We start from the raw sequence: 20,859 nt of genomic DNA on the forward strand, positions 1-20,859 counted from the left end.
GGATGCCAAATTGGTGAAACATCAGTGAGGTGATAGAAGGAAATGCTGTATTCCTTTACAGCGTGTGATGAAAACTATCGCAAAGGGTTCTTTTTTATACACTTCTTTTTCATTACAATTTCATCATAACACACAAAGAACTGAAACTTTCTATACTAACTTTTAAGACGTTGTGTTTGAGGAGAGCGTAAAGAAGAGCCACATCAGAGGAGAGCTTTAATCTTAACGCAGTTGTTCTCAGTCAAGTAGCTCAGCGTTCCTCAGTGGCAGATTCAGACAATGGAGTGAAAAAGGTAAAAGAAAAAAAGGAGAGACCTTGAAAGAGGGTGACACTGGGCGAGGTGAAACTTGATAGAAAGACAAAAGGAAGAAAATAAAGGAAAAACTGGATTTTTTTTTTTTATTGTCAAGGGTGGCTAGAGCAGTGATGGAACACCCTTCAGGGCAGACCACCTCCCTTCTGCTGCTCCTCCTTCCTTCTTCCCTCCCTCTCTCCACCGCTCTCGACTAGTCTGCTGGCTGTCTTTGGCTACGTCGCTTCAGTGCAAACAGAGAGAAAGGGGAGAGAGAAAGCACAGCGCTGCGGCCAAGCTCAACATTCACACAGATGGCAGAGGAAACGAGAAAGACCTGCCGCATCCAGCTGTTGGATTTCACTGACGATGGATACTGCAGTTAATCAAATAAAAAGAGGCAGGGAAAAGTGACAGAGATCCAGACAGAGGAAGCCAGGAAAGGGAAAGTTATAAAGTTCAAAAGAGGAGGGAGTGGACGAAAGATACAAAGGTGCAAATACGCTGGGATTGTACTCGAAGCTGAAAGAGAGATCACCTCACACTGAAAACAAAGGACCTCTGAAGCAGTCTGGCTCCAGTTGTGTGTGATTCAGCGGCGACTCCTGTGTGTGTGTTCGTGTCTGTTCAGGCGTTTCAGTGTGTGAGACAAGTGCATGGCTGTGGAGCAGTTAGAGAGAGAATCCAGCGGGAGACATAGAGAAAGCGTAGGAGCTCCGGTGAGCGAACAGCTTGACTGTGAGACAGATCGACTCTGACACTATCCTTTGTATTTTTGTGTGTGTGTTTGTGCGTGTCTTTGACAGACCGATAAAGGGAGTGATTGTGTGGTCCATACTGGCAGCCAGGGGCTCGTCCCAGTCACTGTGACCAGACCGTGGTGGTTGCTTAGTGGAGGCACAGGAGGAAGAGGAGGAGGTAGTTGTGGGCTGGGGACAGTGGCAGGCCCAGGGGTGGGGACATGGCCTTGGGGGGGCCGCATACCGTCCTCCACCCTGCACCGGGACAGACGCTGGGGCTGGGGGTCCTGGAGCGGGGGCGCATCCAGGGGAGCTCCCAGAATCTCAGAGCTCAGGCCTTGGTTAAGTGGAGGGATGGTTACAGGTGGAGGTAGTACTGGGGTAGGAGGTGGATCAGAGAAAGGAGGCAGAGTGAGATGTTCCCGCAGAATCTGGGTTCTCCTCGGCTCCCTGGTTCTCATCTTTCTCACTTCCCTATTCTTGTCCGTGTCCCTTCGCGGGGGCGTCGGATTCAACTACCTGGAACCACCCGGGTGGGAAGAGTCACGGCGTGTGAAGCTCGTGCCCAGCTACATGGGTGCGCACCGCCTGTCATCACCTGATGCCCCACAGCAGAAGACGTGTGCCTGTCAGCGCTGTGTCGGGGATCCTGGAGTTTCTGATTGGTTCGATGAAAACTACGACCCGGATATCTCTCCTGTTTGGACAAGAGACAACATGCAGTTACCCTCTGATGTCTACTACTGGTGGGTGGTAAGTAACTTTAATCTCTAAAGTTATGTAAGTTAGTAACAGTCTGGAGTGTTTTTCTTTTGTTTTGTTTTTTTTCACATCAGCTAAAGCAGTAAATTATTGTAACATATCTCAAAGTCTGGAAAATTAATAACCTCCACAACCAGGGCTCCTACATCTTTGTAAATCTGTACTATATTAGGTGTGGTGACGCATTATTACATGTGCAAGTTTGTTTTGTTCCTGACATCTGTTTGATTTTTTTTTCTCAATATTCGAATAAAGCAAAGAGCCTATGCCCTCAATATACTACAAGTTTAATAGCTTAGCTTCTTTGCATATATACTTATTGCTCCTAATCGGTAAATATTAAGCTCTATCCAAGAGCGTGTCAGCTTAGCACAAAGACTGGAAGGCTGGAGACAGCATGGCATTTCCAAAGTAAACAAAATCTTCTTAGCAGTTCTTCTAAAGCTCACTGATTAACAGGTGTTATCGTGTTAGTTTGTTTGCCCCCTTCTAAGTGACAGCACATAATCCCTTGTAAAACCATTATAGAATAAACATGCAAGATATAAGATTAAGATTAATGAACTTTTAGTTGAATTTTGAACACAGCCTGCGTAGTTGATTCCACTGCTTCCTGTTGTTATGTTAAGTGTCTGGCTTTATAATTAACATACAAACAGAATAGTTTGTCCATACGTGATTGATACAATGTGATGTTAATATTAGCAGGGTTTGTGCCTGCCAGAGCTAAATCTCACACTGCTCCTAAGCACTAGAACAAATGCTACAGCTGTTAAGTTAGTTAATGTGTCTTATTAGCATACCGTTCTTGTTTTCACACATGTAAAAATACTTTAAATGATTGTTTTTTAAAAACGTAGTCATAAGGAACCAGAAAGAAATGTTATGAAGTCATACTTTGTCCATTCTTGAGCTATTCGTTCACTTGTGTTCATTAAAATGCCGACTTATCCCTCCACGAGTTACAGCAGCCACAGTTTTCCTGGCAGAAACCCTCAGTGTCATACAGTCTTTAAAACAACTTCATTAGGTAAACTTATAATGTTTACAATGGTTTCATTTGATTGTTGGTATATTTACATGTGAGCAATTAAATAATTTAAAGCCAGGATCTGAATTCACTTTCATAATTATTCATGGAAAAATCCAGCAATAGTAAGGGCAATAAGTTCTCCACCGCCTGTCTGAGCTCTTAGCCCTTTATCTCAGTGTTCCAGGGTCAGATGTCCCTGACTGGAAGGGAAATTGGTATCCAGTGCATGCTACCACAAGTTCATGCAAATTGTAGAAGTTTCCAAATCAGAAATTTAAAGTTCTACTTATAAATGCTATGCTGCGTTTTTTGTATATGTGGTTTAGTTACTTGTTTTGGAGTAAAACACCTGGTTTGCATACTTCACACTAAATCTGCAGACTGCGTTTGGGTGATTTAATGTTTCTAACTTCATAAAGCGAAACACAATAATAAGATCATGTATTATACTACAGCATATAGCATCATTCTCCTCTGAACCACAGTAAACAAAAATAACTTTGTGCCACTGTCTGGAGCACTATCAAGCACTTTCTATTTATGTATATAGAGAGCGTGGGGAGCTGCAAGTTACATGGAAGACATAAGTTTATAGAACACTAACACAGGGGGAGTAACACATAATAATCTTGTCCTCCTCATCCTGCCTCATCTCTGAGCCAACCAATCCCCCTCTTACAAGTCCTACATGCTTCTCAAGTATCCCTGCCAGTCATATGTGATGGTATTTGTGGAAAAGTGGAACAAATAAACAAGGTTGGCCTCTGGGTTTTCCTTAAAATGTTTTATAGTAATGTGTAAAAAACAAACAAACAAACCCCAGAATGAGTTTTTTTTTTTTTAGTCAAGTGTGAGACACAGGAAGCACTTAAAGGATCATTATGTAAATGCCTCCTTTTAGTTTGATTTGTAACTATTTACGTACATGCGTTGTCTCTCTATGTCCACTCAAATCTAAGTGCAAATGTGTTTGTGTGCATCTGCAGTAAGTGTCATCCAGTTTAGTGTCCTTCAGTGGCCGGGTTAGACTCTTATTTCAAAGCCGAATCCTCAGCTAAGCTCTGAAATGGCAAAAAACTGCAAACACAGGCCAACAGCTGCCAAGTCATTAGGTCACACAGGGTAACAGGGTGGTGATGAACTGGCGTGGGGGGGGGGGAGTGGATAGGAAAGGAATGGGCAGATCTAAAATACATTTATATTAAATTATATGAATTTAATTATATCAAATGTGGTTTCTGAATTTAATTAGTCCAGAAATGTAATCATCTGCTTTTAATGGACTTCCAATAAGTCACATTGCTTGACCACTGTAGGCAGTCATTTTAATGAACGACTTGTGTTGGTTACACCACGTATGTAATGTTGTTATTGCTTGATTTCTAATATATAGCATATACCTTGTGTGTTTGTTTGGCACCATGAACTCCTGACCTTGAAGACCCCTTAACTTGAGGTCTGGAGTGTAGTTTTGGCAGATATGTTAAAATCATTGCTAATGCTAATGGGGAGGACTCTACCTATCTTAAAATACCTTAACATTTAAATTTGGAAACTTCATAGAGAGTTTCCATATTTTTCTCTAAATTTAGAATGTTCCTTAAAATATTGTAAGAATGAACATAATGTAAATTATATTTATTAGCCTCCTATGAAGGCAAAGACAACTCACCAGGCTTTGGAGAGATAAGTGTTGTAGACAGGCAGCTGTCCTTGTTTCTGAATTACTGCAGACACAGTGAAAAGTGCCAGTTTACGTGTTGTCTGCATAAATTTAGAGTAGAAAAATGTCACAGCACCCTGAATGAAGCTTAACAATTTGCCCAGAGTGATCACAAGGCATGTAAATAATTACATTCAAATTCATGCGGCCTCTCCTGCAGAGGGTACTGCGGAGAATAAAAACTTGACTAGAACTTAATTAGAATATTATATCTGTTTGAAAAGAGAAACCCTGCATATCACAATCAAGAATTGTTGGACTGCTGGAATTAGTTGTGCGGAAATTTGCTGAGAATTACAATCGCAGACATACTCCAGAGTCTTTAATTGAGTCATGCGTGAATTCTGACTTTTTCAAAAGAATTGACATCAAACCTAAAAGGCAAGCCTTATTTAGCAACTACACAATATTTATTCTCTCACACTGCAGTCAGCAGATTTCCACTCTCTAATCAATACATCCATTTTAACTTAACAGGAATTAATGGATGGCTGGGTGGAGAATGGAGAGAGGAATGGCCACAGACCTCAAGAGTAATAATGGCTTGCTGTCTAGTGTCTTGCCTGCTGTTTATATGGTTGTGTTTCGAGCTAGTATTATCTTTGAGCGCTGTAATGTAAAGTAAGGATGACTTACAGTCCTTGCATTTGGGAATCAGAAAACAGAAAAAGACATTGTTTCCTGGTAAAGACTTTTATGAGGCAGACTTCAGCAATTCACAGTAGGGATCATCTGTGTAGCTGCTCCCTAGTCAGTTACCTCCTTTTATTTCTTCTGAGAGAACCTCTTCAGTCCAAAAGTGATTTGTTATGGGAAGTCTATGCACCCGATGCAACCAGTGAAAAAAAACACTTCTCCTTTGTTATTTGATTTGTTTGTTTTTAGTATTGGTCGACTTTCTTTTATTCCCAAATCCAATAGCAGCGCTATAAAGAAATGAAAACAAGCGATTAATGCGTATTCGTGATTGGACCTCTTCAATCAAACCTAATGTGCAAATGTGTACTCCTGCCTCAGGAGAGGCACAATGCAAGCACGCAGTGAAAGAAACATTTTAAGCATTTCAGTCTGTTGCTGTAGACACAAACTCTCCAATGTTATAATTGTACTTTTTAAGGTAATTTTACAATTTCTTTTAAAATTTGCACACTGGGCATCTGTCTCTAATTTTATAACAGGGCTGATTTTGAATATCTAATGTGGCTTCTGGAAACAGCAGTGAAATCTTGTTTCAATGGAAAAAGAAAAATTAGAGTTCCTTGGATGCAGTTGCCAGGAAACTTTGGGAGTCAGAAGACGGCTGACATGAAGGAAGCTCGACAGCATCCAGCTATGCTGCCAGAAAACAAACGCCAAAAATTAGTAGCCCCTGAACAACAGCGGTATCGAATGCCAAGCTGGCTCTGGCATCGTGTATGCAGTCAGAGACCGAGGAAGGCAAAGGGATGCATGGATCAAGGAGGATTGAAAAAACAGAGACAAAGACACAATAGCAGAGAGGCAACAGCAAGAGAAACAAAGTCAGAAGGTGTGAAAGAAAGATTAGTGGACTCTGATCAGGGCTTATGATCTGCCTCGTGCACAAGCAACCCAGAGAGAAAAGGAGATGAAGATAGACAAGAGGAGCAGCAGTAAGGCAGAGCGGAAAGGGGAAGTTAAAGAGCAGGAGTTAGACATGCGGGCAAAAAGGCTGATAGAGAAGATGCATGAATGAAAATCTTGAAGACTGAGATCTGTGTTGGAAGAAGCGAATTAAGGGCACTGGTGGGTGCAAAGGAAGGGGTGACAAAGGAGTGTGAAAATGAAGATTGCTGTGTGTGGGAGAGACAGAGAAAAGATGGTTATGGATAGGAGGAGCCATGCTTCAGCTGCCAATACCCCGATGGATATCCATAGGATGCCATAAACTGCATTCTTTGTTTATAGGTTGTTGTTTTGTTTTGTTTTTTTACATTTGTGCAGGTGCTTGTTTTATCTTTTCACGCATGATTGCACATTTGCCTGTGTGGTTTGGCAGATGCTCAAATGAGCCAGGATTTATTTTTTGCCTCTTAATTGGACAACTTCTGTTTGTTAGTTGGTAAGCATCATCATACCACAAAAGGGCACTCAAACCGTGATCCAGAGAAATGAAAAACACTCTTACTGACATGAATAAAGCAAACAATTTTTTTTTCTTAACTGTAAACATGTGGCTTCAATATACTTCATGCCCTTTAAGATCACTTGTCGATGTAAAGCGACTGGTGCCTGCCCAAGAAAGCTTTGAAGTTAAAGGATAAGTTAAAAAACGGGCATTTCGTGAGTTAAAGCTTTAAAAATGAAGGGTGCCTCCATGCTAGCAACACTGAGAGGCTATAATTAGGCACAGCAATGCTTTGAGCTAAATGCTAATGTCACGATGCTAACATGCTGGAAGCGATTAACATTTTAAAATTACCATTAAACCAAAGCAGAGCTGAGGTTGATGAAAATCTGGTTAGTGTTTGGAGGGGCGTTTTTTGTTTTTAAGTATTTGATTAAGTGAAATTTACCAAATCATTTACCAAGAAATTAATATTTGCACATGTGGCAGGTGACACCCAGATTGTTCTGCTGGTGCTGCTGTCACTTTTTTCGCCTATAGATGAAACTAGTTTGCACGCTCAAGGACTCAAGAAGTAGTCACGCCCATGGTCTCTTACCATAGTCTCATGTGTTGAAATGCCATAATTTATTATGAGGACAAACATGCCAAGACGGTTTAAGCGCTTTTTAAAGTTCACCGGTTTAAAAGCTATTAAGGCTTCACATTAAAACGGCTTCAAAAGTCAGCAGCCACAGGTCAGAGGGTAGACTGATACTTCTGTGCTCATTTCAAATGTGCCCTGTAAAATGGTGGAGCTTTTAAGTATGGTAATTTTGTGAGGTGCCGTGCTTTATTTTTTTTTCTAAGTGACCTTCCTCATTAAAATTATAATGGACTCTGTTTAAGCTAAAGCGCTTAGATTATTATTCATGTTTTCTGACAAGCTGATGAACAATGCATTAAACCCATTTTCACAGTAGCCAAAGGCAGGAACTTAATCTGAGGGTGTTTTTTTTCAATGTAAAACACCAGTAGCTTCACATTTATGGTGTTATTTATCCATTAATCCTCTGACAGACAGCTAGCTTAAGAGCGACCTATTGTATCACTCTCCTCCTCTCTTCATCTTTCTCTGAGCTATGTTTAGATCTTATTTTTCCTCTTCTGTGCACCTTTACATTTACCAAATCTTTTTTTTTAATAATTTACTCTGAAACAACCTTTGCTTTCTTTTCTTTTTTAAAAAGATTTTCTCACTCCGCTTGTTTTTGACATGTGGACGGCAATGCCTCAGCTCCTTTGACCACAGTCTGACTGCATCCTGTCAGTCTGACACGTAGCTGTTACCTAAACACACACGCACACACTTAGGCACAAGCATCTGCTTATTTTCTCTTGAATGCAGGCGAGTGCATGCATACACATGCACACGGGCACACAGAATGTAACTAAATTTAAAGTCTCTTGTCAGATATGATTTGTCTGCAGAGGAGAAACTACACATCCTAACTATCTCTCTCTCTCTCTTGTTCTCTCTCTAGATGTTACAGCCCCAGTTTAAACCCCACAGCATCCAGCAGGTGCTGCTGAGGTTGTTCCAGGTATTTTATATTATTAATTCATCTTTCCTTTGCCGTAGTGCTTTCATATCAGCCAAGTCATTAATTCAGACTTCCGTCCAAAGACTGAGTGGAGGGGGAGCAGATTGTCTTTATTTGACATTTGGTTTATCTCAAACCTGGCTCATTCCTCTCCAGCGCGTCCGTATGACTTTTTTATATTCGGACTCTCAAAGCACTTAAAGTGCTTTCCCATAAGGATGTAGGTTTAGTCTGGCTCCCTTAGGGCTGAAGTGGTTCATGTATTTTTCATGGAGATTCTCATAAAGAATTCACCCCAATATTGAGAGCTGCATGTATTTTCACAGTCAGGTCTGAGCTGCAGTTTAGGTCGTTTTATGTGTATTTGTGATGTATTTAATTTCCTCCGTAGCTTCGGTCCAGTCTGCTTGATTTAATCATGGTTGTTTATCACAGGTGATTCCCGGAAGGTCGCCGTACGGCTCGTGGGATCCGGGACGCTGCCTGCGCTGCGCTGTGGTGGGGAACTCCGGGAACCTTCGCGGGGCCAGATATGGCGCAACCATTGATGATCACAACTACATTATGAGGTGAGAGAGACGGCTGCAACGGATAGATGAGCAGAGCAAGACAAAACAGAGTGGATGCAGGGCACTATTAGATAAAAGCACGACTCAAAGAAGTAAAATTATGCTGTAAGACCAAAGCTTGGAGGTGAAGGAGGGAGAGGAGAGGAGGGAGACAGCTGGAGGGAAGAAGAAAAAAGAGTTTATGTGGGGATTACACTGTATTCTCACTCCGCTCAGTATGTGCCATTAAAGTTCCATCATCATAGCCATCTAGATTGTGTGTGCATGTGTGTACAGGATGGGGAGGTGTACTTACAAAGAAGCAAACAGCAGATATGTGTGCGATAGCAAAAGTAATCCCAGCGTTTGTGTCCCGAGACATTTGAACTTATAGGCTGCGTCTCTGTCTCACACACACGCCCATGCACAGAGGCACATAAATCCTTTTGTGTCAGTCTGCTCCCCAGCTGTTTCCGAGCCGCATTGACGGATCACAAAGCCTGATTGTTCTTAAACAATCCAGCTCATGAGCACAGCTATATGTAGTTTCCTGCACTGCGCGCGAGTTAGTGTCGAGGACACATGCCGGTGCCATGAAACACTCAGCAGGAGTGACTGATATAATGTGTTTTTGCCTGCCATAGGCAATGGAATCCATTAGAGCTGCATTCTCAATAGACCCGTGTGGGCAGCCTGCAACTTCCATCTCCTGCTACGATTTCTTAATGCTGTGCTTTGATTTTCATTTGTTTTTCAACCAGCTTGACCCACAAAAGTCCCCCTCACTATCACCACCCACCGCCTGTCTGCGTGCTTTTTAACTCCTGCTGTGTGAACAACATCTGTTTTGTTCACTGGCATATGGTAAGGTGAAGTCAGTAGCCACCTTTTTAATTCCAAGTGCAACCAACTGTTTACATAAACGGATCACTCCTCCAGACAGTGAGTCACAGCTACTGTAAATACAATGAATGGCTCAAACGCAGCTGAGCGATTAGTTACTGTCTGACTGATTTTCCTGCATATAATATACATTACTGTATACTCTGCATATGTGTACTTGATACAGTGTGACTGTGATAAACGTAAAGTGTTTTCACTGCTATGGGAGCTGTGCTATGATGTAGAGAACAAGTAAACAAACAGTCGCTGAGAACAGCGCTCTATAGGTGAAGAACTTGTTTGTGTGACCTTGAATCAAACTGCATTCAGCAGCAAAACACTGAAACACTGAAATCACCTCAGCTGTAAAGTGTGACAAACTGAGCCCATTTTCTTTTATGACATGCTTTATTTTTACTTTATTTAAGTTAAGCACATTTTAAACAACTGTATTGTTTGCTCTCAAACTTATTTTATCAGTTACAAAATTGCTGAATAACACGCAAGCTGATATCTGTATACCAATATATCTGCCATAGACCCATAATAGCCTAAATTAGTATCTATATTGAGCTCTATGAGGTCATGAAGTCATTCTTCAAGAAATTGATTCCAGCAACATGAGCAGGAATTGCATCAGGAATTTGGCAAGTCAGTGTGAAATTAAATCCATGTGAAGGTACTCTGGCACCAGTTTGAGTCCAGCTGGAGGTAAAACCCAAGGCCTCACACACCAATTTCTAACAGCCTGTGACCTGATGATGTTCATCTCTCACGCTGTTCCCCCGTCACACTCTCTCCTAGGATAAATCTGGCACCCACAGTGGGCTACGAGGAAGACGCGGGCAGCCACACCACTCACCACTTCATGTACCCAGAGAGTGCCAAAAACCTGGCAGCCAACGTCAGCTTCGTGCTCGTTCCCTTCAAAACACTGGATCTGGTCTGGATCACCAGCGCTCTGTCCACGGGCCAGATTCGATTGTAAGACGAGACACGTGCACGCAGATATGCATAAGCATGGATTAAGACATGTCAAATACTGCTTGCAGCACAGGGATGTTGAAACTTGCCATTTGACTTCAGGGCACACAGACACACAGAAGAGTATCTTTGGGGAATAAATAAAATTTTCTTAACACACATGCACTGACACGTGGAGTGGAGATGTGAGAAGCCAGAGAGTTTTTGGGGTGGAACAATCTGCCAGCTGTCAATCATCCAGAATTCATAGCTCCAGCAATCACATAAAGTGCTGATTGAATGTAGTCAATCAATTTCTCTCTCTCCCTCTCAGTACTTACGCTCCAGTGAAGCAGTTCCTCCGAGTAGATAAAGACAAGGTATGTATTTTCATTGAGTGCAATTAATTTTGGCCATTTTCTCACACACACACACACACACACACACACACACACACACACACACACACACACACACACAAAGAGGGAACCTGGTCTGCTACAACTGTTTCGCCCCATTCCCATTGTTGATGAAGGATTACAGTTGGATTATAAACCCTTCCTTTGTTTTCACTAATCTGCTCGTTTTTGGGTATTTTTAATCCGTGAAAATAAATAAACTCAGACTAATCCCTGTCATGTGAAGACTTGGCAAATATCTTCGCCTGGTCAGAGACTCAGTTTTAATTTATTTAAAAAAAATTTTTTACAGCATCTTTGTGGCCGACCCAAAATTATAGATTTAAAAGACTTACTCCCCCACTGTGGGTGGGGGAGTAAATGGGGTTCTAAGCAGCCTCTCTAAGCCCAGTTTGTTGCAGACTTGAGTATCACCTAGAGGTAGATGATAAATTTCTAATTACTATTCATTCCCTTAAGAAGTCCTTGAATCTTTCACAGTGATCAGAACTGCAGGGAGTATTAAAATGTAACTTGTTCTGTGGGACCGGTGGAATATGCAGCGTCTATAATATGCACGGGGTTATCTTCCCTGTGTTAAAGTGCAAACATCTTTAACAACCTTCATTTTGATGAGGAATGAGCTTGAATTTTACTCAAGTTGGAACGATGTGGCTTTGTAGTTGAAGCAGAGGTCTGCAGGTCTCGCTGCCCGAGGCGGTGCTTTTAAATAAACAAGAAATTCCACAGTTTTCTTGTAGGACTTTTGCTTTGATTTCACAGTGAATAAGACTTTATCTTATGGTATCTTCCCTTTCTCTACATGTCCCTCCATGACCCAGGTCCAGATCTTCAACCCAGCATTCTTTAAATACATCCACGACCGCTGGACTAGACATCATGGCCGCTACCCCTCCACTGGGATGCTAGTGCTGTTCTTTGCTCTGCACGTCTGTGATGAGGTCTGTTCTTCTTCTTTCTCTCTCTGCATTTGCATCAACGTGGCACTTGTGTCCTATGTCTTGTTTTAACTTCTGCTCTCCTCTAGGTGAACGTGTTTGGTTTCGGTGCAGACAGCCGTGGAAACTGGCACCACTACTGGGAACAGAACCGCTACTCCGGAGAATTCAGGAAGACCGGCGTCCACGACGCAGACTACGAAGCCCAGATCATTGAGCGGCTGGCCAAAGCCGGCAAAATCACAGTCTTTCCTGGAAAATAACCAGCAAACCAGCCTGCATATATCTAAAGTTTAGTGTTAGAGGGCTGGTTCAGCAAACAGACACTATACAGGCTGCTTACATCATGTTTTTGCTTTCACTTACCTGCACAAGTTTAGGTTCTCAGCTGAAATAAAACCAAATGGCTACGGAAGACGAGACAAAGTGATCACAGTTGGTACTCAACACTTTACTCCGTTCACTTTCCCCTCATATTAAATGAATGCCCTCTGTTGAGCTGCAGGTCGCATCTGTTAAGTAGCTACGAACAACTATTGTGTAGATCCAACGTGACTCTTTTCGCTGCTCTAAAAGTGGGAGTTGAGACTCAAATTAGAAGCAAAAGGCTCAGGATTTCACGTGGGCTGCGTTTGGACTGAAAGTCAAGGCAAAGGACAGTACAAACACAGGTATGAGGGCCCATGGAGGAAAACCTAACCAATGACAATAAATACTGACTTTGTTTGCAGCGTGGAGGATGCTGGAGAAGGAAACGGAGGAAAAACATGTCCCACTTTTGGACTAAATCCAGAGGAAATATTCACCTTGGATGACAACCTAATCCTCAATAAATAACAGAGACACGCCATCATATGTACTGAAAAGACGACAGTAGCTGAACGGTCAGCGTCTAGAGAAATGTTGTTCTACATCGTTTGTTGTTCCCCTTGTTAGGTACAGACCTTCAGAAAAGGCTGAGGTTGCAGACGCAAAAGTGTAATGTTGGACATTTAAAGGACGCCAGAACTTAAAAGGCCACTTCATAAACAGTTGTTCTTCTCAAATCTTGACAATTTTCACTGTAAACTCATATTTATGTGGTTTCTACTGGAGAAGACAGTGTTATAAGGACTTTGTCTGACAGTGATGGGTTGTAAAATGGTTCCTTAAAAGACAGTGTGTGATTGCTCTGGGTTTATAGCATATGACTGTCCTCTAAAGTCCCCAGAGTCCTTACAGTCTCAGCAAGGCATTAGCACCATGCAGCTGACCCACAGAAGCACAATGGAGACTTTTGCCTTTCAGCCATTCTGACTCAGAAAGATTACTGCAGCACTAGCACCGCATCCTGCTTTTAAATGCCACAACAACCACAGGCCCCTGCTACAGCCTTTATTCACATTCAGACTCGGAGAGGAAATGTTCTGGGAGAATGACGCTTTGACTGTGGTGAGGCCAAAAGCCCATCTCCGGGGATTTTATGTTTGGATGGAGGCATGCTGGTGTCTGGGCCCCGAGTTTAATCCTCATGTGGTCTGTCCAGGTCTAATTTGGGAGAAGAGGACTAAAAACAAAGAGCTGGGGCTTGTAGAAACAGACTGACAAAGCCGGCATGAGAAGCAGAAAACGAAGAAGGCGTCACGTCGCTGCTGTTTATGTGCAGCCGCTTGCACATTGCTACTCAAACTCACCGCTCTGGTTTGGAAAAGATGGAGAAGCTAAGACTTCTGGCAACCTCCCACACCTCAGTGGAGTTAGAAACTGTTCGGAGCACTTCATCCCAAATTAAGGCCCATTTAATGGAGTGAAAGAAACCTCCACCAGATATTAGAGTTATTAACTCATAAGTAGCTCAGCATCATTAACCACTAGCTCCAGTCCCTCTTCAACCAATTAAAACTTTCAGCTGTGTCTGGAGGGGGCGGAGCTACCAGTCGCCTTACACTTGACCTCTCTGCCATAAAACTGCACATCCTGTCCCGTTGTTTTCATCGTGATGACATCCCACCCCCCCGCAGAACGCAGAGTTCATGCTTAGCTTTGTTTGATTTGAGGGATTTACAGGATCACCTTAGAAAAAAAATGTGTTTCTGTCACCATCAAGTAGTAGTGATTTACTTGTGATATTCGCCATTGTTAGTTGATATGTCTTTAACAAGAAAACAAGCAAATGATAGTTTAGGATGTGCTGCTAGACCATTTCTAGAGGAGAGGTAGATGGGCGAAAGTATTTGGTTTAAGCTGAGGTTGTAAATTCATCCTTGGAGATGTGGTCATAAAGAGGTGGAGGCTGAAAATGAAAGGTACTCAGGGTTCCTACGCAGGTCTGTAAAACATGAAGAAAAACTGGCAGAGTGAACTCAACTCGCTCTTCACTCGCACCTAATGCAGTTATACTGATTTGAATCATTATCGTAAACGCAGCATTTGTACTGAGAGCTGTGGCTTTGAAACTTTATGTGCTTTTCTTTGTTTTCTTTCATATATATATAATGTTACAAATATGGATGCCCATATTAAATATTGCCAAATTTTCAAGTAATAAGGTAAGCTTCTATAAAAGTAACTGCTGTGAGCTCTAATCCCAGATGTTACACAGTTCTAAAGGCTTAGTTTAATGTTTTTTTCTGCTCTTGTGTCTATCTGATGTCAGCTTGGTGCATATTTCCTTATATGGTCAGCCACAGCTCTGGCTTTCCTACAATCCGGATGTTCAGTCTGACGTCACTAGCCGTGTCTGGGCCTAAACTCCGCTGCAGGTCCATATATCAAATGATCACTATGGCATTACTGAGAGTTGAAAAACTGTCTAAAGTCTTTCATCTTTAATAAAATGATCAGCGTTCTGCTCTACCAGGTGTAACAATTGAGTTTAACATCCAGGCATCCATGAAAACGGAATTTATGACATTTAACGGAGTTAGAAGTTAGCAGGGAGTTAGCTCGCTAGCTTCTATCTAAATACAATATAGCATGTCCTGACTGCGGGGTTTTGGAAACAAATTAAAACGTACAGCTCTGCTATCACTTCCAGCATAAATGAAGACAGAAAACTAGACAGCAGTGACGTTTGTAGGGTTACTGAAGTTTGGCTAGCTGGTATATAATGATGTGCTATGTGACCGCTAGCGACACAGCTATGTTAGCATAATATAAACAAGATAACTTTTTTTCCACTCGATAAAAGTTAACGTGAGTGTTCTCGGTGGTCAGGAACAAATGTAATTGCATGGCAGGATGCTGTAAAAGGACCAAACTTCAGCCAGGAGAACAACTGAGATAATCCATCCACAATACGAGGTTAGTCATTCATATACTGCTGCATGGGCTGGGCTGTAGTTACATCCTAAGGTTTTAAAAACTGAGCTTAAATAAATGATTAGTGGTAATAAAAGCCGAGGGAGGTCAACAGTGATCACTGACTGTTTTAGGAGCTTTTTGAGATCAAATAGAAGAAAATACATAACATTAAACATGTTAACAACACAAAAGCCATATTAAACGCAGACTACTTTAGACCCGGAAGTAGGATTCGTCGCGTCATCACTGAACAACCAGATAAGAAGGCAAGGGTGCAAGACAGCCAATCACAACAAAGAGGCCAGAATGTTTCATTTAGATGATGCGCTGGGTGGCTATTTAAGATAAGATAAGATAAGATAAGATAAGATAAGATAGAACTTTATTAATCCCTCGGGTGGGTTCCTCTGGGAAATTCGAAATATTTAAAGGGCCAGTATAAGGTAAATTATTGAAAACATTTTTTAAACTGCTAATCAAGCAGAAACCACAACAGAAAATGAGCATTAATGGCCCCTTTTAACATTTTCTTTAAATTTCTTTGATAATATTTCTGTCAGTCACAGGCTCGATTCAGTGGTGAGTTGTCAAACTGTAAGTCATAAATTACTTAAAGGGTCTAAACACTTAGTTTCAAATTTACATATTTCAAAAATAGTATTAAATATTTATGAGGAAACCAACAACATTCAGAGTTAAAGGCATCCTGTGGAGTTTTTGACCACTGGCAACATTATGGAGCAGCGTGTCCTGTTTTCATACATCTAAAATTAGAAAATGTAGTAATATAATGGTTTTCCCTGCTGATGGCTTTTAGTTTTTTTGTTTTGTTTTGTGTTTAAATCAGCTTTGTTAATGTTTTACGAATAGGAAAAAGCATTGAGCTGGGCTGTTAGATCTGCAGGATATGCTTACAGAGAAACAAAACCTCTGCAGGCCCTGTCGCCGCTGTTGCTCTATGAGGTTCCCAAAATTCACCAGCAGTGTTTTTATGTTTTTTGTTTTGTTTCATCTCACATTTTTCCACATCCGGCCTTCCTATTTTAACCCAGGGCAAACAGCACAGACAGACTCATAGAGCATGCTGCTCTGTGAGAAAAGTGCTAGGTACAGCTTGAATATTTTTCTTTATGAGTCAGCGTGTATTTAGTGACTCATAATGTGGCATGCGCTGAGTTAAAATACCAAATCTGACACCCCCCTAAAAATGGTTATGAAGATTTGTCAATAGAAGCTGCGTAGGAACTGTGAGCGCCAACTTCTGCAGCACCTGCTTCATCCATGTGAAATAAGACCTGTGTGAGAGAACAATCACATCTCTCCGAGATTGTTGTTATAACTTCGGGGATATCATCCCCTGACATTATTACTGAGGTATGTTCTTATTAGCTGTTTTACATTTTACATGTACTTTAACCAACATTCTTACTGAGAACGATTAAAGAGTATCCATTATGCTTTACCTAATTTTCTGTCATATATATATATATATATATATACTGTTACAGAAGTGGATGCTCATATCAAACATGGCCAAAATTTCAAGCACTGAGGTGAAAAAGGCTTCAGCCTGCTCTAATCACCCAGTTTCAGACAGTTATGGGGGGGTCTGTGCCTAATTTGTTCGTCTCAGCTAATCAGAAGAAAGCTGGCTTAAAGGGAAAAGAGCCAACACTGGTTGTTTTCAGTGGCAAGCTGAAGACCCAGTATATGATAAATAAAGATTACTTTGAGCTATAAATCATTAAAGGCTATTGTGAGAGCCCAAGAATAAAAACACAACAAACATGGAGCTGGAAATGAGCACAAGAAGTCCACTTTAAGCTGTGCCTGTGCTTCTGATATGAGCTCCGTTGGTGTATTACTGTATTGTCATTGTACTTGATTTCAGTGTTTTTCTTCTTCTTTGCACATAACAGATTTTACAGGATGTTTTGGTGTTGCTGTGGCTGATTCTGGACACTCTTTATCTCTCTCTCTCTCTCACACACACACACACACACACACACACACACACACACACACACACACACACACACGTGTACACTCATGCTTTCGTGCCTTGTCCTGCTGCTGGACATCCTCTCGCCTACAGCTGCTCCATCGGCAACACACACCTGCTACCATTTGCCATTTTTTCCCACAAACACGTGCACACAAAAGCACACACATGCACATCTTCTGGCTGAGAACTGTGCCTTCTGAGCTGTACATGCACACACCTTCATGAAACACGCTCTTCTGCCTTCTGGTCACGGTACAAAAGTCCCCTGGTGTTCACTCCTTACTGTCATTGTTTTCTAAAGATGGCTGAGGGAGAGATGTAAACTCGTGATGCAGCGTGACTCACGGTGAATTCATATTGGGCCCTTTGCTTCTTTTTGGGACACAGGGTAGATACTCGTGAGGCAAGATAGACGGCAGACGGAGAGAGCTTGAATCTGCTTTATTCAAGTCCGCGACTCTGCGGGTACCTGTCCTGTTCTTGTCTGTTTTGAAGCACGCCGCGAGTGTAAAACAGCAGATGCAGATGATAACAAAGCAGCTAAAATTGTAGACGTATCACTGTACTGCTTCTGTGGTGAACTTGAGCCTGGTTCGGTGTTTTCTTAAAATCGTCAGCTGCCACATTCAGAATGAATGTGTAAATTGTTTTGGAGATAATGTGGCTTTTATGCAGACATTATTTATGTTGCTCTCCGGTAGCAGTGTAACACATTCCTATCAAAAGCCGTAACTGTAACCCCCCCCCCACAAACAGACCAGATCTTGTTCTGACATTGAAACAGTTTTCAGCTTCCTGGCTCACAGCTGTAGACCTGAACATCGTGATAGAAAGAGATAAGTGGCAGGGCGATCCCTTTCGGGTGTACCAGCCTAGATTAGTGTGGAGTTTTTCCCTCCACCTACATGACACAGATCTAAAGTAGGTCTTTTCTCTGACCCAATACACTCATTTTTCTTTTCTCCTGGAGAACCAGTTTTCTGGTTAGGTTCTGTGTTGTAACTTTGTAGGAAACAACTGACAGCATTTCAGTTAAATTTGTGCTTGTGTGCTTGTGCTAGGCTGTGAAATTTGATTGCGTGGCTCACTGAGGCTGACTTACAGAAAATGCTGAGTTTAAACTGGACTGATTTAATACAATTATACAATAATTTTAGATTGGACTACCCCGACCATCCCTGTGCTAAAAGCTGATTTGTTCGTGCTGTCAGTGGAATCCAGGTCCCCGATACATCCAGGACTATTTTTACTCAGTTTTGTCTCACGTGTCATGTGCTGCTGCTCGGTGAAGCCACAAACATCACCCAATTACTGATCGCCTGAAACTATGTTATCGAGCTTTGTGACGCTGCACGGGGAGTTTACCACACTTTCCATTTTCGTGGATAGAAACAGAGGCACATTAAACGAATTGGCTGCATTGTTTATGGGGTAATCAAAAAGAATGAGTGAAGGGAACTAAGACCATTTCAAAACACCAGATCAGCGAAAAAAAGGAAGCTGGACAATAATGTTTATAGCGTCACATACAGAAATTTTAAAGGGAAAATCAGAAAACTCTACCAAAACCTACCAAACTGTAGGTTAATGTTTGAGTTATAATGATTTTAATTGTGGACTGACCTGCTTTCACCAACATGGATTAGGAGATTTGGCTCCCATGCAGCAATACGGCAAATTGTTGCCGGGCACTGAACCGAAAACTAATGAAGCTAACATAATGCAGACTGGTGCTTTTGAGTGCTTTGTTTTAGTGTTACACATTTAGTAAGAAAACTGTTTTTCCCTGAAAGATGGAATCTGAACCCCTTTGTGCTCCACGTATTTTCTACCCATTAATATGAACAGACAGTTTGGAAGCGGGACCAGTGGAGGAAATTCAGGTGGGGTGGAACCCAAAGACTGTTTATAGAAGAAAGAAGTAGCCACTGTGACATCACTCATTTGTTAGTGAATGAGATGAGCGTTTTTGAAACCAGCAGTTTTAAGAGCAGGCCATATCTGGTGGACACTGCTCGTTGGTTCACCACGTGTCCGTTGCACAGGAGATAAACACCGCTTCATCATTATTCTGGAAACTAATTTGAACCATAATTTGCAAAATGAACATTATGTTTTCAGCTAACAGTTAAGACCATTGACTCACAATAAAGGTACTTAAAAATGTGATAAATTTAACATATTTATCCATTGGCGCTCTCTTTAAACCTGAAGCTATGCCCATCTTTTATATACAGTCTATGTTCCCATAGACAGGTTTTAGTCTTTAATGATAAACAAACAAGATGCAGCATGTTAATAAATGAGCTTTAGAGGCACTGGTATGAGGACAGATGAAGCATTTTGAGTTTTTGTCAAAAAAAAATAAATCTTAAATCATTACTTAATTTGACAGGAACAAATAAAATTGGATCAATTTGTGGTTGTCTAGCAGAGGTAAATGATAGATAACCTGTGCCGGATTAATAGTTTAATTCATTCGCCTCGTTCTGTTTCTTTCCATTTGCTGTGGTTGAATCTCTGTGTCACTCTGAAGTAATGGAGAATAGCTTTGTGCAGTAGGGACAGACATTGCACTGGCTGTTTGAAAAAGAGTTTGTAGGAACAAATACATCATGATCAAAACACTGCCAGTGCTGGCTGTTGGCATCGTTACATCGCCGGCTCCTCCTGCCAGCCTGCTGAGGTGGGAACAGCCACAAGCTGCTCCTTCCTCATCAGTTCACTGGTCTGCACTGAACAGAAACGGCTCTTTAGCAGCAGCAGCAACAGTCAGTGAGCTGCAGACAGCCCATGTCAGACTGTCTCTGTGGATTGTAACGCCAACACTCATACATACCTCCGTTAGCTGTTGTCCCAGTACTCTACAGTGAGCTAGACAAAACACCAGTCTTATAAAGTAGGCTTAAAGGCTGCTTAGTGAATGCATCTGTCGCAACAACAAAACGAGTAGTCAGATATTTAAACACTAACGTTTGGAGGGTTAAGACCTCTCCATGTGGACGGTTTCCCGTTATTGCTGTATGGATTTGTCATTGTCTAGTCCGGCTTTAATGTCTCATTCCTTGGTAGGAATACCTTTTGGACAACATGTATTTACTGCACTCAAACATCTGTATGATATGTGAACAGACTCTTTGTATCTTATGGCATTGTACAAATAAAAGCTTCATGAAAGATGAGGTTAAGGCCTGATGCTGTGTTTGTGATGCCAAATGGTCAAAGGATTTGTAATGATAATAAATCAGTGCTGATATAGTGTAAACAACAAAAGCTTGTACAAGGTATGCAACTCTCACTTCTTTTAACAGGTCATATTGGGTCACATTTTTGTTTAGTAGCTGATTGTGTCAGTATCAATAGACTATAAGAGATAACCTCAATTTGAGTTTTGGCTGTCACACTCTTATCTTTTTTAATCCAGTGAGAGCTGGATTTGAATGTGAAGCTCATACATTAGCAACTGTTCAATCATAAAGGGCCGTTTTCCTGCAGATTTCTACACAACCACAGGAGTCGCCCCCTGCTGGTCATTAGACACTGAGACGTGGAAGCTACAGCCATCTTTTACGTACAGTTTATGAACAGTGCTTGGAGTTGAG

At 41.6% G+C, this 20,859-nt stretch overlaps 1 protein-coding gene and 1 long non-coding RNA gene across 3 annotated transcripts in view; both read left to right on the forward strand.

The window, feature by feature from the left end:
* Positions 1-1,160, forward strand: part of LOC309710991 — a 54,719-nt gene extending 53,559 nt beyond the window's left edge. Inside the window, exon 4 of the long non-coding RNA XR_014277846.1 lies at positions 1,100-1,160. This is a non-coding gene — a long non-coding RNA (uncharacterized lncRNA). The remainder of the gene's footprint in view (positions 1-1,099) is intronic.
* A 130-nt stretch (positions 1,161-1,290) lies between these two features.
* On the forward strand, positions 1,291-20,439 carry st3gal2 (ST3 beta-galactoside alpha-2,3-sialyltransferase 2). Of its 2 annotated transcripts, XR_014277845.1 has the most exons (8): positions 1,291-1,786; positions 8,161-8,220; positions 8,656-8,789; positions 10,455-10,634; positions 10,948-10,993; positions 11,854-11,973; positions 12,060-14,962; positions 15,819-20,439. XR_014277845.1 is itself a non-coding variant. In XM_082540917.1 (7 exons), the coding sequence occupies exons 1-7, from the start codon at positions 1,388-1,390 to the stop codon at positions 12,231-12,233; spliced, it is 1,113 nt and encodes a 370-aa protein (XP_082397043.1). In that variant the 5' UTR covers positions 1,291-1,387; the 3' UTR covers positions 12,234-20,439. The 2 variants fall into 2 exon arrangements, 1 of the variants encoding a protein (XP_082397043.1); XM_082540917.1 differs by having other exon boundaries at positions 12,060-20,439.
* Positions 20,440-20,859: the final 420 nt, after the last annotated feature.

This window comes from Aulonocara stuartgranti, assembly GCF_965226115.1.
Source record: "Aulonocara stuartgranti genome assembly, chromosome: 7".
Lineage (NCBI taxonomy): Eukaryota > Metazoa > Chordata > Actinopteri > Cichliformes > Cichlidae > Aulonocara > Aulonocara stuartgranti.